Here is a 16,043-nt window from a genome sequence, read left to right on the forward strand (position 1 = left end):
TTGACCGAACAGCAAGACTGAGACTATTCTAGCTATAGTTGGCCTGGCAGAGCCTAGGTAGAAGAGCATAAGTTGATCTAAGAGTGATTTGTCACTTACCTGTTGGTTAGTTAAATGAAGCATTTAATACTCTGTGACTTAGTATAAATATTTGTAAGCTTGTATTCATAATGTGTTTGATTGATAGAACCCTTTCCCAGACTTCCCTGGAGATATAGCGTATAGTAGTCATACCGTGTAACATACATTGCTGTCAGTACTCAGGGTTTATGAAACAGGATCTCACTGTGTCGTCCAATGATCTTCCTGCTTCACCTTCTCAAGTACAGGACCAGAGGCACACACCAGCATGCCTTGTTTGGTTCTCCTAGTTTACTGTCACTGAAATGCAGATTTAGAATTTCTGAAAACCTAGCTGGGATTCTAGGGTTATTATTAAAGGAGCAGCATGCTGGGCATGATGATGCATGCCTTTAGTCCCAACACTCAGAGACAGAGGCAGGTGGATCGTTGTCATTTTGAAGGTAGCCTGGTGTACACAGCAAGTTCCAGGACAATCAGAGCTACATAATAAGAAAGATCCCGTCTTAAAAAGAAACAACTAGGGGAGGGAGGGAGGGAGGGAGGGAGGGAGGGAGGAGAAGAAGAGGAGGAGGAGGAGGAGGAGGAGGAGGAGGAGGAGGAGGAGGAAGAAGAGGAGGAGGAGGATGAAGAAGAAGAGGAGGAGGAAGAGGAGGAGGAGGAAGCAGAAGCAGAAAAAAGAGAAGGAAAGAGAGAAAGGAAGGAAGGAAGGAAGGAAGGAAGGAAGGAAGGAAGGAAGGAATAACATTTTAAAAACCAGGCATGTTAGTACATGTCTGTAATCCCAGCACTACTTAAAAGGCAGAGGCTAGCCAGGACTACACATAGTTAGAGTTTTATTGCCATGACATTTTATAGATACCATGACTAAAGCAACTCTTATAAGGACAACATTTAGTTGGCGCTGGCTTACAGGTTCTGAGGTTCAGTCCATTATCACCAAAGTGGGAGTATGGCAGTGTCCAGGCAAATGTGGGGCTGGAGGAGCTAAGAGTTCTGCCTCTTGTTCCAAAGGCAGCTAAAAGAAGACTGGCTTCCAGGAAGCTAGAGGATGAGGGTCTTAAAGCTTACCCCCACAGTGACACACCTACTCTAACAAGGCCACACCTCCTAATAGTGCCACTCTCTGGGCCAAGTATATACAAACCATTACACTGTCTCAAATAAACAGATGAAAGAATAACATGTATAAAACTGGAATAAATACTAAGTCTGAAGGTGTTGAAAGCATTAACTTTTTAGATAAGACATAGGCAAGAAAGAGCTTTCTGTATCCTAACAGTCGCTTTGTTCTTGCTTAGGATTGAGCAGCTGATAAGTGAACATGAAGTTGAGATAACAGGACTTACGGAGAAAGCCAGCAGTGCTCGAAGCCAAGCCAACAGTGTCCAGAGCCAACTGGAAATCATTCAGTATGTGTGTACTAGTAGTTTGAAATTGGTGCCATTTATTGTAACTTTAAAACTATTATTTTAAGCTGCAGATTTGGCTCAGCAGTTAATAGCATTTGTTGCTCTTGCAGAGGACCTGGGTTTAAGTCCCAGAACTCACCTGGCAGCTCATTACTGTAATCTGTGACTCTAGTCTTGCAAGGGGAAGGGTGTCCCTGCAGGCTTTATGGCTGATAGGGAAATGATTCAGGTGAGGGAAGAATGAAACTTAGTTCAGCCTAACTTAGGTAGGTGGTGCTGGGCCAAACGTCAAAGGTCTGGCACCAGTTGGTTTATTTTAGTCATATTTAAGCAATTTTGGAAAAAAAATTCTAATAATTATCTCAGTCCCATAAGTATAGCAAGATTAAGACATGTTTGCATTGAAATGCTTTACAAAGTACAAAACTGAGTACTGTTGATACAGAGATAGTGGCCAAGATTTAGGGACCAGGGAGAATGACTAAGGAAAATATGCCTGTCAGTGTCAGTTTTGACCTGGTCCTAAGATAACATGGAAGTCACTTAGGCTTCTGTAAAGTACAAGTGACATCTCTCATAAGGATACGTTTTGTGGTCCAGAAGCAATGCTCAAGATTTAGGAGAAAAGGGGCTAGGATAAGCAAAACAGAAATTCTGAGGGATATGAGTGGAGCCTGACTACAGATAGCAAAAGCTAACCAGGCGCCGGGCAGTGGCAGCGCACGCCTTTAATCCCAGCACTTGGGAGGCAGAGGCAGGTGGATTTCTGAGTTCGAGGCCAGCCTGGTTTACAGATTGAGTTCCAGGACAGCCCCGGCTACACAGAGAAACCCTAACCAGGTTGTAAAGTACATTCTTGCCCAGCATTCCAGGAGAACAGATAAGCATCTTCCTTTGAAGAAACAAGCCTGCAACTATTATTCTATTATGCTGTCCTAATACCTTTTTGAAATTGCTTAGTAATTTCCACATGAAAGTGATAAAACTTATGTAACATACTTTTGTGTCACCATGTGTGAAGTACTATTATAAGTATTCAGGCTCCTGGAGTTTGCTGAGTTGTTGCTTTAAATGTCCTTAAAATGATAGGACAGCCAGTTAGTGGTGGCTCACACCTTTAATTCCAGCACTTGGGAGGCAGAGGCAGGCGGATTTCTGAATTCAAGGCCAGCCTGGTCTACAGAGTGAGTTCCAGGACAGCTAGGGCTATACAGAGAAACCCTGTCTCGAAAAACAAACAAAACAAAACAAACAAGCAAAACCAAGAGTGAGAATTGACTCAGCTGTTAAAGGCTAGGCTCATAACCAAAAATATAAAATGATAGGACAAAGCAAATATACCACACATATATTTTCTATATTTGTATATAAATAAATACATGTATATCTATGTGTGTATCTACGAATACAGTTATACATAGGTATATATAGTTCAAGTATATACATAAAATATATATGCGTAAGAAATTTTATAATTTGAACGGATGCATAAAACTGTGCATAGACCTTTTATTTTAAAGGTTTACTGTGTTGGTATGGATATGTATACTTACATATGCAGATACAAGGACCTATGTGCATGTGGGGACCAGAAAGAGCATCAGAGTTCTTAGAGCTGTAGTTGTAGGTATTTTCAGAATGTCCGGCATGTTACATAGATGTTGGAGTCATAAATCTGCTCCTCATGGGTGCATAGTTAACACTCATAATCACTGAGCCATCTCTGTATCCTCCAGTACTGATATTTTTAATTATATGCAGAAATAGAGAATAATGTAATGAATACACACACACACACATACACACACATATACACACCATGAGCTTTAGCAAGTAACTTGTTTTGGGGGCTAGAATTTTACATATAGCACACCTAACTTATATCTCTAAGCTTTGTTCTCAACTGAGCTGTAACTCTGAAGAAACAAGTTTGCATAATGAAAGACAGTTGTTCTAATGACTCCATATAAAGTCATTACTGGTAGCATCTAAGAGATGTGGCCCTTGAGGTAGCATGCATATTCTTAATTTGCTATCTGCTTTTCTATCCTTTCAACACATTTTAGAGAACAGGCAAGGAACCAGAACTCCATGTATATGCGCCAGCTCAGTGACTTGGAGTCTACTGTTTCTCAGCTGCGTTCTGAACTGAGGGAAACCAAGAGGATGTATGAAGATAAGGTCAGTTTAAACATCACTTCCAAGGGCTGTTTTGCATATTGAATCAATAATTACTTTTAATGTTTGAAAATGAAGAATCAAAATAATTTCTAACTAAAGAAATATTTTTAAAATCAGTGTTAGTTGATATACAAACATGCTAAATTATCTATATGCTAATTTATAAACTATTATTTAAGTTGATGTTTAAATTTATTATAAAATGATTGAGAAATATTTTTCAAGTAAATTTCTAAATAATAAATTGAGTAGCACAGCGTGTAGGAAGAGCACTAGTCTAGCATTCCTGAAGCTCTAGAGTAATCTTCACTACACAGAAATAAGTAAAAGTAAAGAGCAGGACTGTGCTGTTTATCCTTTACTAAGGCTTGGCTTTAGCAAGCATAGCCAGCTGTTTATATCCACCACAGTGCTGGGGACCTGGGGACCCAATTCGTCCCTTCAACTTCTACTCATTATAAGATTACTCAAAATAATGAAAGTAAAAATTAGGAAATTTAGTCTTCCTATTTCATCACATAATTTTTCTTAAAAGCAGATAATAATATTTTGGAGGAGGTGGGGCTGGAGAGATGGCTCAGCAGTCAAGATTGCTTTTACAGAGAGACCTGAGTTCCATTACTGTCACCCACAGCATATGGTTCACAGTCCATGGAGCCCACAGCTCCAGCTCCAGGATGTCCGCCATCTCCATAGGCTCTACCATTCACACACACTTTTTCACAACTAGAAAGAAGTTATTTCATATTATTACTAACCATTTATTTAGAACTTAGATTTTTGTTAATTTCGACCATTTGAAAACAGTAAAATTTCTAAAACTAGAAAACCAAGAGTTGCCTTTCAGAGGAGATGATGCTCTTCATCCCTGAGAAGGGTGGTTGGGTTCACTTACTGTACTAGTGTCTTATTCTGTGAAAGCGTGGAGGATAAGTCCACCTGTAGTTTACTATAGAGCATTAGTTCTCAACCTGAGGGTTGCGACCCTTTGGGATCCACTCACCCTTTCACAGAGGTCACATTTCAGGTATCCTGCATATCAGATACTTATATTACACAAAATTACAGTTATGAAGTAACAATGAAATAATTTTATGGTTGGGTCACTACAACATGAGGAACTGTGTTAAAGGGTCACAGCATTAGAAGGAGAACCACTGCTTTAGAGAGCCTTGCAGAGATCATTTAGGTATAGTTTTTACCATCGTGTTTACTCAATTTCCTATACCTCAGTTATTTAGGGTGGTGATTTAGAAGAAATAGAAGGTAATGCAACTCCCTGACCTTTTATAAATGAAAACATTGTGTTAGCTGCAATAGAGGAAGTCTGTGCAGGCTGACTTACTAGACAGACAGTGCAGCACTGTCTTCCTTACATCACTGACTGTCCTGGGCAGCACAGCTTAACTTCCACTGCCATTCCATTGATGACCACAGGAAGGTGCTGTCTTCCTTGGCTCAGTGATGTACCTTATATGTCTACCTTTAACTCTGTGGCAAGAGGAGGAGATGTTGACATGGTTTTCTTAAAGTCAGCAGGGGAGATTAACACGAGCTGTATATTCTTACCACAGCTGTGTCTTTCAGACATTTTGGTCACTACTCACAGGAAGGTAGTCCGTCCAGTAAAAGAACAAACTCTATTAAATGTGATATGCTATTTTCTCTCTTCAGATGTTGACTTGAAGATCATTAAACTGATTTTATGATTGACTGGGGGTTGTAGTTTGAATAACATCCCTCCCTTTTAAACCTCTCTGTATAGCTCTTAGTCTCGGGACAAGATAATTTTAATTACTACTGCCTCAAAGCATCCTTTGGGACCCAAGATGGACCTTACAACTCAACTCAGTAAAGCCAAGAGAAACTCACTTTTGTCTTCCAGTTTCTTTTCTTAGGACAAACCTTGTCTTGATAGAGATTGTCCACTCCCCTGTAGACAAAGCATCCTGTACAGAGGACATGACCTCCCATTCAGAAACCAGAACAGAAGGGTAGTCATGGTTTCAGTACAATATGGCCAGGAGGATGTTACATGATAATCTGACAGACAAAGGAACGCCATTGTGTTATAGTCCAGTGAAAGAGGTGTTATTCATGACTATCCAAACCATTCTGAAAAGAAGATATTTACTGACACAAGACTCTGAAAAATCACAAACTGCTAAATCAAGCTCAAGTCACCTAAGTTTTCTTATGTAATTTGTAATTACTATGGTTCTCTATTATATTGTAGCTTGGGAAAATTATCTCTTCATAAGCTTCATCCAGTTTGCTTATTTGTCTTGTCTAATGTATCATGTTGACATATTAGGACCATTGTCCTAATGTGCTCTAATGTAAACAATGGATCACCAAGACTTTTGATAATCTTTTTTTAAATTATTGCTTTATTTAATGTATATGAATGCTCTATCTGCATATACACCTACATAGCAGAAGAGGACATCAGATCACATTATAGATGGTTGTGAACTACCATCTAGTTGCTGGGAATTGAACTCAGAACCTCTGGAAGAGCAGTCAGTGCTCTTAACCGCTGACCATGTCTCTAGCCCTGACTTCTGACAATCTTAAATAGCAAACACTTAGTAAGGAGGACAGCCAGCACATGGGAGGCTGGCTTAGGAATAGGAAGCTCATGCATTCAGGGCCTGCCTGAGCTACATCTTGAGGCCCCATCTCAAATAAGGGGCTTGTAAGTTTTAATCAGATCTTTGAAGTGTTGATAAAATATATTGTAGTTAACTGAAGAGATTTGGACCTGCTGACGGATGACTAGGCTCTCCAGAGGAAGCAGCTCCTGCTGCCTACTTAGTGTAACTGAGCAACAAAGATCAAGCACATTACACTGAGGATTTGATTTGGAGGAACACTAAATATTGTTATGAAATGTTTTTGTTAGGAAGACTTGGATCCAAGATTTAAAAAGCATATTCTTGTGCACAGTTTGTTTCATTTTCATATATTGTGACTTCACATTGTTAAAATCTTAAGATGCCTGGTCTCCTTGGTCTCCTTTGCTGTTTCAGTACAGATTTTAGTATATAATGTTCAAAAACCAAGAGAAAAAAAAGCAATGAAAAAACACAGCAAGGTTGAGGATAGAGCTCAGTTGGTGGAGTGCCTGCTTAGCATTCTTAGTTCTGAGTCAGCCCCAGTACAGGACCCAGAACATAGCCAGCATGCTGTGTCAGAACACACCTATGATGGTAGGTAGCACATACTGGAGATGTCAGTGATTGGGAAGTAGGGACAGTGTGATCAGAGGTTCATGGTTATCCTTGGCTACACGATGAGTTTAAGACCAGCCTGAGGTATATGAGACTGCCTTAAAAACAAAAGATGTTTTGATAGGCTTGAACAAAACTTTTCTACCTAGAGTGTGGAAATTCAGAGAACAGCTGTTACACAGGATAATTTTTCAGGTTAACAAAAAGTATTTCATATTGGTGAAAATAGACATTGTATTTCTAGGAAAATCTTAGATGTAGCCTTTTTAAAAGCTGACAAAAGTGTTTTACTATAATGCTGTCTTGTATTCTTTTTTTTCCATTTAGGAGAGCCTCCAGAATTCCCCTTTACGAGTCTGGACCAGTAGAAGCTGTCACTATTGGCTCTGTAGATTTGGCTTTACTCTTAACTTTCGCTTTTTTACAACAACAACAAAAAATATATCACTATCTTGATCCTAAGTTTATTCTGTTTTGACAGTAGTTGGTGCTGGATTTCCTAGTCCATAGTGAAGATTTAGTAGCACTGTCTAGAGCTGTCTACTATGCTGGCAGAGTGTGCAGAGGCTTCACAGAGTTCTGTGCAGCTTCAAGCTGAAGCACAGCACTCTCTTGGGCCATGTCTGAGTCTTTTGGAGCACAGAATCAGAGCAAAAACACACCCATAAAAACAAAAAATAAAGCACAGATTTAATATGATTTGATGTGATTGGCCAATACCCCTAAAATCAGTAAAATTTGAATAAAATTCTTGTACTGATTTGTACTGGTCCAACCCAAAAGGTCTGTTCATGGATGGTGAAAAGGGAAAACCAGGCTGCTATGTAGAAAGGAGAAAGCTTTACTGTCTGTCACGTGTCAGTGCTTCTGCACATTTTGAAGGCTTTTCTTTGTAGTTTTCTTTTAAAGCTGTTTGTATCAGCTCGGCTGCTATGTCACTGGTTTCCCCTTTGACTGTCCATTTATGTGTGCGATGGATTAATGCATACAGATGTTTGTCTTCTAAAAAGTGAAAGGTAAAAGCAGAGCTTAGCAGCTGAGTCAGTACTGACAACTACAAAACAGGTCCCTGTGGGCTCTGTGGCCAGGTACCAGAAAAGATGCTTCTCCCCTTCCCCCTCCTTTCTCTTTTTTAGTTTTGGTCTCATCCTACTGTCAGGTTTGATATTATGAAAGAGCCATCCTGATTTTGATTTTTTTTTTGCAGTAAAAACAGCTATTTTTAAAGAACATATACAAATAATTGTTTGCTCAAGGAGCAACGTGGTTCGAGCCCAAGCTGGGGGCAGCGAGTGTTTGCTCTGCTCACAGTGATCCAAGCAAAGACTCGTGTGAGACGTGGGGCCCAAAGAAGAGAACATACAGAATCTAGCTTTTTTGATACTTTTCTTATAAGTCATGAAAAATTTAAATAATAAAAAATATTTTTAAAAAGTAAAGGTACACAATTGGAGGGAACATGAGAGACCATCTAGAACATTTTAAAAAATTGTACCTCAGCAAAATGGAGGCAGGGTGGTTTGTGACCAGAACCCAGCACAGTCTCCCTGACCCTGCTAAGCCGGCAGAATTGCTGTGTGGCAGCAGTACTGAGTATGCTCACTCAGGCTTTCCTCTCGGTGACTGGATTGACAACGTCACCTTAGCTGATGATTCATTTTCTCAGAAGTCACTTATGTTGGAGGTTACATTCTCATCTTTCTCTGTATCTGCCCTGAAAGGGGCATAAGATTCAAGTCTTTTTATTGGTGTGGGCTTTAGTTTTTTTTTTTTTTCTTTTTCTTTTTTGGTACTAGGGATCGAATCTAGCAGGCACTCTTCCACTGAGCTATATCTCCAGTTTAAAGATACTTCTTAAGCCAGGTACAAGCCAGTAATCAATCAATTCCTGTGAAATCATTTTTAATATGCATCTTACAATCAAACACAATGTATAATATCTCATGTGTACTTAATACTTGTGAGAATTAAGCACTATAGCATTATCAAATATAATCAGAATTTAATGCTTTATGTACTTAATTCTCATGAAATACTTTTAATATATAACATGACCACGTAAAGCCAACTTAAACATATATTCTGTGTAAATGTCAAAATTTATGTTCTAAGTTCTATAGGCACTGACACTACATTATAGACAAATGCATAACTGTATGATATTTCTATGTAGCACTCTCTTAAGTTACTTATCTGTCCATTTAAATAGATTTAGAAGCCCTATACATATATGCTTTCTTGTCAAGGAGATAGTTACGTATGTGTATTGTGTATATGTAATGTTATTATTGACTATATATTGGTTTAATAAATGAACATTTTTAAATGAATCTGTTTCAAGTAAAAATAAAAAGTTATTAAGAAAAAGTTTGTCTTGGTCATATGTTTTCCAGCTAAGAAAGTTTGATCACATCCAAACTGTTTTACTCTTGACACAAATTTCCACGCCTATTTAATAATCTTAGAAATGGGAAGAAGTGTGTAGTATTTGTGCAATGTGAAACCTTTTGAGTTCTAGAAAGTGATGATAAAATAGTTGTAACTATGATGAGGTTCCATTACATAACACTAAATATTAACATGTTCTAATGAAATGGTTCATTATCTAATTCTTGATATTGTGTGGCTCCGCTCAGATCAAAACCCATAGTCTCTGTAGTCTGGGATCTCCACCCAGCCTGTGTTGAGGGCTGTAGCAACATTTGCAATCCTGAAGACCTGCTCCTCCTGTAGACTTGCTGTACGCTGAGTTTGTGAAAGGAATCACTCTGTTAACATTGGTTCAGTAAACTAAGTTTCTCTTTATTCAGACAAGTAGCTGTTCTGACTAAAGGAAAAATATATTCATTAAAGTTGACTCTCATTCCTGTTTGTAGTTGAAGAGAATGAAGTTTTAAATGCTTACATTGTCCAACACTGTATTCTCCTGACTTTAAATCTATATAGATATTCATTGTTTTGAAATATGGCACCATGATGACAGCAGGAATACTAGCCTGACTGATTCTTTTGTATTAAGTATCTAATTGAGACTCTGATTGTGTGTGTGTGTTTTCAAGACAAGGTCTCATTGTGAACTCTGGCTATCCTGGAACTCACTCTAGACCAGGCTGGCCTTTAGCTCACAGAGATCCGGCTGCCTCTGTCTCCCACGTGCTCTGTGCTGCCAAGGCATGTACCACTATGCTGAGCTGAGACTCTGATATGCTAAAGCAAAATGGCTCTTCCTGCTATTCCAAGGTTCATTTGTTTGGGGTCTACAACACATTATACCACAAGAAGAGCATGTCTCCACAGAAGATAAATTCTGAGGAGTAAAAACTAGTGTGCTGTACCCAGATACAGCAGTAACAAGTGCTTCATTTTGACTAATACCCATGCTAACGCCTGTGGAGATGTTTGGGTTAGAAAACCCTACATAAGACCTTTCTGCTTCACATCTCAGGGAGACCATCTGTTCTTGTAAAGCTTTGTTTGGATACAGCCAACCTGGCTGCATGTGTTTGATTGGGATTTTCTTCCAGATAGAAGAGCTGGAGAAGCAGTTAGTCCTTGCCAATTCAGAGCTCACGGAGGCACGCACAGAGCGGGACCAGTTCAGTCAGGAGTCAGGAAATCTGGATGACCAACTCCAAAAGCTGTTGGTGAGATTTTGTTCTAATTTGGAATCTGGGGAAATTTTCAGTACAGTTCACAAACTAGTTTACATTATAAAATTATGGTTTTTATAAAATATTTGTGCATACACATGGAATATCATTCTATATACTTTACATGTTTTAAATAAGGTATTATATGCCCTGGGTCTTTTTCCTTAGGCATGGCTGCTACAGTGTTAATACAAGCTTTCAAGTAGCCATAGTTTTTGAGTTAGAATTGCCATCTACTAAATTCAAGTTTCGATGTGTTCATTTTGAAGCAAAATGATGTTCAAAACACAAATTAGGCACTTCCCAAATGTAGAGATTACAGTTGTGAGATGCCACTCAGACTAGCAAAAAATGTTTAAGCAAAATATTAGTATATTTTTCTAGGAATAATCACTCTTAGTCAAGCTGTTGAAAAGCTTCACTTTGAATTATCCAAGGCTTCTCAGATCACACAGCTCCAGACCAGGTGAGGCAAACGTAAGAGTCTGTTCTGATCATGTGACAGTGGATGGAGAAAGAACGTTGTCACTCCTTTTAGGCAGATCTTCACAAGAGGGACAAGGAGCTGAGTCTGGAGAAGGAACAGAACAAGCGTCTGTGGGACCGAGACACAGGCAACAGCATCACCATCGACCATCTGCGGAGGGAGCTGGATGACAGGAACATGGAGGTGCAGCGGCTTGAGGCCCTGCTCAAGGCCATGAAGAGCGAGTGTCAGGGCCAGATGGAGCGGCAGGTGAGAGCATACAAGCTGTGCCATTTCCAGGTGGCTTCTTTGGGGAAGGAAAATGTTCTTTATGTTTGCAGAGCTGCTGCTTTTTTCTTTTTTTTTTTTTTTTTTAAAGAGGGCATCGGATCCAATTACAGATAGTGTGAGCCTCCATATGGTTGCTAAGAATTGAACTCAAGACCTCTGGAAAAAGCAATCAGTGCTTTTAGCCATTGAGTCATCTCTCCAGCCCCCAGAGATTACACACACACACACACACACACACACACACACACACACACACACACAGTCCTGATGATCTGATAGCAAAATGATTTAAGTCAGGCTGTTTAAACTGTTCAGTTCAGGATTTCATGCTTTAAGTTGATTGCCTGCTCCCCACCAAAAAGATAAAAAATAAATTCTGAAATTTTCTTTTACCAAAGATGGCAGCCATTCAGGGCAAGAACGAGAGTCTGGAGAAAGTGTCCTCCCTCACTGCACAGCTGGAGTCCACCAAAGAGATGCTGCGCAAGGTGGTGGAAGAGTTGACAGCCAAGAAGATGAACCTTGAGAGCTCCGAGAGGACAGTGTCTGACCTGACAGCTTCCCTCCAGGAGAAGGAGCGCGCCATCGAGGCCACCAATGCAGAGATCACAAAGCTCCGCTCTCGAGTGGACTTGAAGTTACAGGAGCTTCAACACCTGAAGAATGAGGGAGACCACCTCAGAAACGTGCAGACGGAGTGTGAGGCGCTCAAACTCCAGATGGCAGAAAAGGACAAGGTCATTGAGATTCTGAGGCAGCAGATTGAGAACATGACACAGCTGGTTGGCCAGCATGGCCGAACCGCAGGTGCTATGCAAGTGGAAAAGGCTCAGCTGGAGAAAGAGATTAATGACCGGAGGCTGGAACTGCAGGAGTTTAAGGTCTGAGTGGTGGTTGTGGGTGGGTTAGCTCTCGAATTTTCTGTTCTCAAAGCAGCAATGACCTAATTACTGAGAAGGGTTCTTGAGGCTTATGGCCTACCATAGAAAGTGTCTGAGTTGATATGCATGTGTGTTTTTGAGAAAAGATCTTTACTTTCACTCTGTAAAAGGAATGTGTGGCTCCAAAATAGCTCAGTATCAAAAGGACAATAGCAAGGAGTTCAACCTCTCTGTGGAGTGGCTTCTGAGTCTGGAGTTGGAGGCATTTTTCATAGATGGGAGTTTGACCCCCATGTCCTCCCTCCTAATAACTGTATAACACGGGCCTGTTCACTGACTCTTGGTGCATCTGTCTGTGAAAATACAAGCCAACAGAAAACACAACAACTTTACTGGACTATTGTGAGGCTTAGATAAGAAAATATACATCAAAGACAACCTGGCTTATGTAAATATTAGTCTCTTTCCCCCATTCTGTTATCCTACTCAACTGTCTGTGTGTACTCTGTGTGTTTAAATAGTGAGCCTCCTTACTGTACACTGACTTTCTAAAGCAGGGCACACATCTTAGTTATCTTTGTAATTTTTTTCTCCCCATATCTTCATGATTTTTTTTTTTGGAAGCTAGATCCCATGAAACTCTTTATGGTGGCTCAAGCTGGCCTTAGACTTGCAGTGATTATTCTGCCAAGTTCTGGGATTCCAAGCACAAATCACATAACACAAAATCTGGCTTTTTCTTTTGAGATAGTTTCACTATGTAACCATGGCTGGTCTGGAATTTATTATATAGACCAGTAAGCAGAGTGGACTGGGTGTAACCTTCAGAGGCTTGCCCTAGTGATCTATTTCCATTAAGAAGATACTCAAAGTAGCGCCACCAGCTAGGTAACAAGCATTCAGACCATGAGCCTGTGGAGGGAGCCCTAAATTCACACAATAAGAGTTGGTGAAGGAAAAAGGCAATGTGGTAAAGCCCAGAGAAAACCAGCTTCCAGAAGTCGCTTTATGGCCCACACATACTCAACTCCCCAGCAAGAAACCTTAAGAACTAAAATGCTGCCCACAGAGTTTATCGAGGGCACAGTCCAGGATGTTTTAATGGAGAATGATGAAATATGTGCCTGTTCATGGCAGGGCCCAGTTTCTCATCTCCAGGAAGGGAAGCAGGTGCTCAGCATAACCACACAGAAACAGTTAACACAATGAGCCACTCTTACCACCTAAGTATCAAAAAGGTTTTATGAATTCCTAAATACCAGCCAAAGGCCAGCTTTGTGAGCCATCTTGATGAACAGGAACAGGCAGCCCTTCTTCTCACATCCATCCCCTTCTCTTAAATCCATCTCCTTCTCTTACATCCACTCCCTCCCTCACACCTTTCATTTCCGTTGTTAGTCTCTTTCCTTTACCAACTGTTATGGCTTGAGTTTGGGATGTCCTCCCAGGCTAATGGCTTGAGTGCTTGTTCCCAGGTGTCAGTGATATGTTGGATGGTTGTAAAACCTTTGGGTCTCTGACCTAACCAGCAGAAATGGGTGACTGTAGGCAGGTCTTGAAGGTAATATTTGCTTTGGATTCTGGCCTGAGTTCTCTGGTCTGCCAAGATGTCAGGAAGCCACATAGCACGTCCCTACCACTGGACTGAGATGTCCCAGCTTCCATGCCTTCCTGTCATGATGCATCCTTGGAAACTGGGAGCCAAAGTGCCACCCATACATATACCCTAAGTTGCTTCTCATGGGTATTCTATCACAAGAAAACTATATTAGTGTCCTTAGAAGTACTGACATTAAAAGTAAACAGAGTATCAGTGAAACTGGTTTGTGCTATACATGCACATGTTCTTTTACTTCTTTCACTGGACTTTGTATTTGTCAAACCAGATTTTAAAAGATAAAAAAGATGCAAAGATTCGGGAGCTTGAAGCCAGAGTGAGTGACCTCGAACTGGAGAAGGTGAAGCTGGTGAATGCAGGCTCCGAGCGGCTCCGAGCAGTGAAGGACATCAGACAAGAGAGAGATCATCTGTTAAATGAGGTGAAGACTAGTAGGACTGAGCTAAACAATCTCTCAGGTATGGTACCTAAGTTCCCTCTGTCCTAAATGCTCTGAGGTCCCACGTGGACACCCACACACTTATAAAAGAAGAATGTCTGGTCTCACACTGCAAATGCAGATAGCCAAGCTGCTCCAGTCATGTGATCTGCACAGCACTTCTCACAGTTGTATTGAGGAGCTTGTGCCTTGATGCTTACTAACCTTTACCAGTATTCAGTCCTCAGTTTCAAAAAGTACTGTGAGCCTGAGGGTTGTCTCTACAGCTTTACTTTATGGAAATGGGAACCTCGCAGTGGCAGCAGGAATGGGAGAAGAGCAAAGAATTGACACTTCTTTGGGCAGTGTGGTAGTGCACACCTCTAAACCCAGCAGTGCGGAGGCGGAGGTGGTGGATCTCTGAGTTCAAGACCAGCCTGATCTACACAATGAGTTCCAGGACAGCCAGAGTTATATAGTGAGACCTTTTCTCAAAACAACAACAACAACAACAACAAAAACCACACACACCTCCACATCCCCCCAGTGCCACCCCAAAACAAAGAATAATTTGGAAGGTAGCACAGTAGAATTAGTAACTGGTGCATTTGTTCTGGGATTTTAGTTTGTGGGATTAGGAAACAGTAATAGCAATAACTAAAAAGGGAGGTAGGGAAGAGGCAGCTTTGAGAGCAAAGGGTAAGGCAGAGGCAGTCAGATGAGGCACCGAGGACATGTGGAGCTAGACTTGTGTAAGTAAATCTATATTGTAGCCAAGAGTGATGCGTGACAAAGAGAGTCAGGAGTTTATGCTTATTTTCAGCAATGGATTGAGCTTGAGACAAACCTAACTGCATGAGACCTTGTTTTCTCCTCAAAAATCTATATCATATTCTTAGGTAAATAAAATGTATGGTGGGTGAGTTTGTGCCAACTGCTTGAAACATTGACACACATATGCACTACATGGTCATACCCATTACCCACTACTTCTGTTCCACTCTCCCCGGAACCTCTCCCATCTCTCAACTGTGTGTCTTATTATTATTATTATTAATTATTTCATAGCCCACTAATTTCAATCAATGTTGCTTAAATATGCATGGATTTAGGGCCATCCACCAAAGCCTGGGCAACCTCCAATATCCCTGAAAACAAAATAAAAAACGAAGTTTTCCCCAGCAGCCATCAACTGCCTATCGTTCCACAGCTGAGTGGGGGTCTTGGGAGTCTCTCCCTTCATAAATGCTGGAATATTGACTATGTTCCAGATATTTTGATAGTTACTAGAGATAGATAAATAAATGAAGGGTATAATTTGGTAGTAAAATACTTGCCTGTATAGGCAAGGTTCAGTATATAGTAAGTACCTTAGAGTGGGAGGAAGATGAGACACTTGGAAATCAATTTTAAAAAATAGATTTTGAGATGACATGTGGGAGCCTTAAGTCATTTACTATAGTCATGAAGATGGTCATCCAAGAAGAAGCTGTAAGATAAAAAGACATAAATCCAGCTGTGGTAGGACATGGCCTTAATCCCAACACTTAGGAGGCAGACACATGTGCATCTCTGTGGCTTCTAGGCTAGCCTAGTCTGGAACTACATAGAAATTCCCAGGCCAGCCAGCTACATCATCAGTGAGACCCTGTCTCAAAATCAGTCACTCAATCAATCAACCAATCGATCAGTCAATAAAAGGCTGGGAAGAAAACCCAAGAAGATGGACAGTTGTGAGCTAATTACAAAGACTGGGAGAGAGAGGCCCTGGAAGAAGGTGGGTGAGGGAAGGGATGAGGGAGGACAGGTGAA

At 40.6% G+C, this 16,043-nt stretch overlaps 1 protein-coding gene across 6 annotated transcripts in view; it reads left to right on the forward strand.

Annotated features, from left to right (window-relative positions):
• Positions 1-16,043, forward strand: part of Ccdc158 (coiled-coil domain containing 158) — a 59,044-nt gene that overhangs the window by 18,407 nt on the left and 24,594 nt on the right. For 3 of the 6 annotated variants that reach the window (XM_076926486.1, XM_076926488.1, XM_076926487.1), the window contains 6 exons: positions 1,383-1,493; positions 3,560-3,674; positions 10,432-10,551; positions 11,096-11,293; positions 11,713-12,195; positions 14,082-14,271. In XM_076926486.1, coding sequence (XP_076782601.1) covers positions 1,383-1,493; positions 3,560-3,674; positions 10,432-10,551; positions 11,096-11,293; positions 11,713-12,195; positions 14,082-14,271 — 1,217 coding nt within the window. Of the gene's footprint in view, positions 1-1,382; positions 1,494-3,559; positions 3,675-7,234; positions 9,268-10,431; positions 10,552-11,095; positions 11,294-11,712; positions 12,196-14,081; positions 14,272-16,043 lie in introns of those variants that run through there. The other 3 variants (XM_076926490.1, XM_076926491.1, XM_076926489.1) reach the window with 2 other exon arrangements.

The sequence above is a fragment of the Arvicanthis niloticus genome, chromosome 27, assembly GCF_011762505.2.
Source record: "Arvicanthis niloticus isolate mArvNil1 chromosome 27, mArvNil1.pat.X, whole genome shotgun sequence".
NCBI classification, from domain to species: domain Eukaryota; kingdom Metazoa; phylum Chordata; class Mammalia; order Rodentia; family Muridae; genus Arvicanthis; species Arvicanthis niloticus.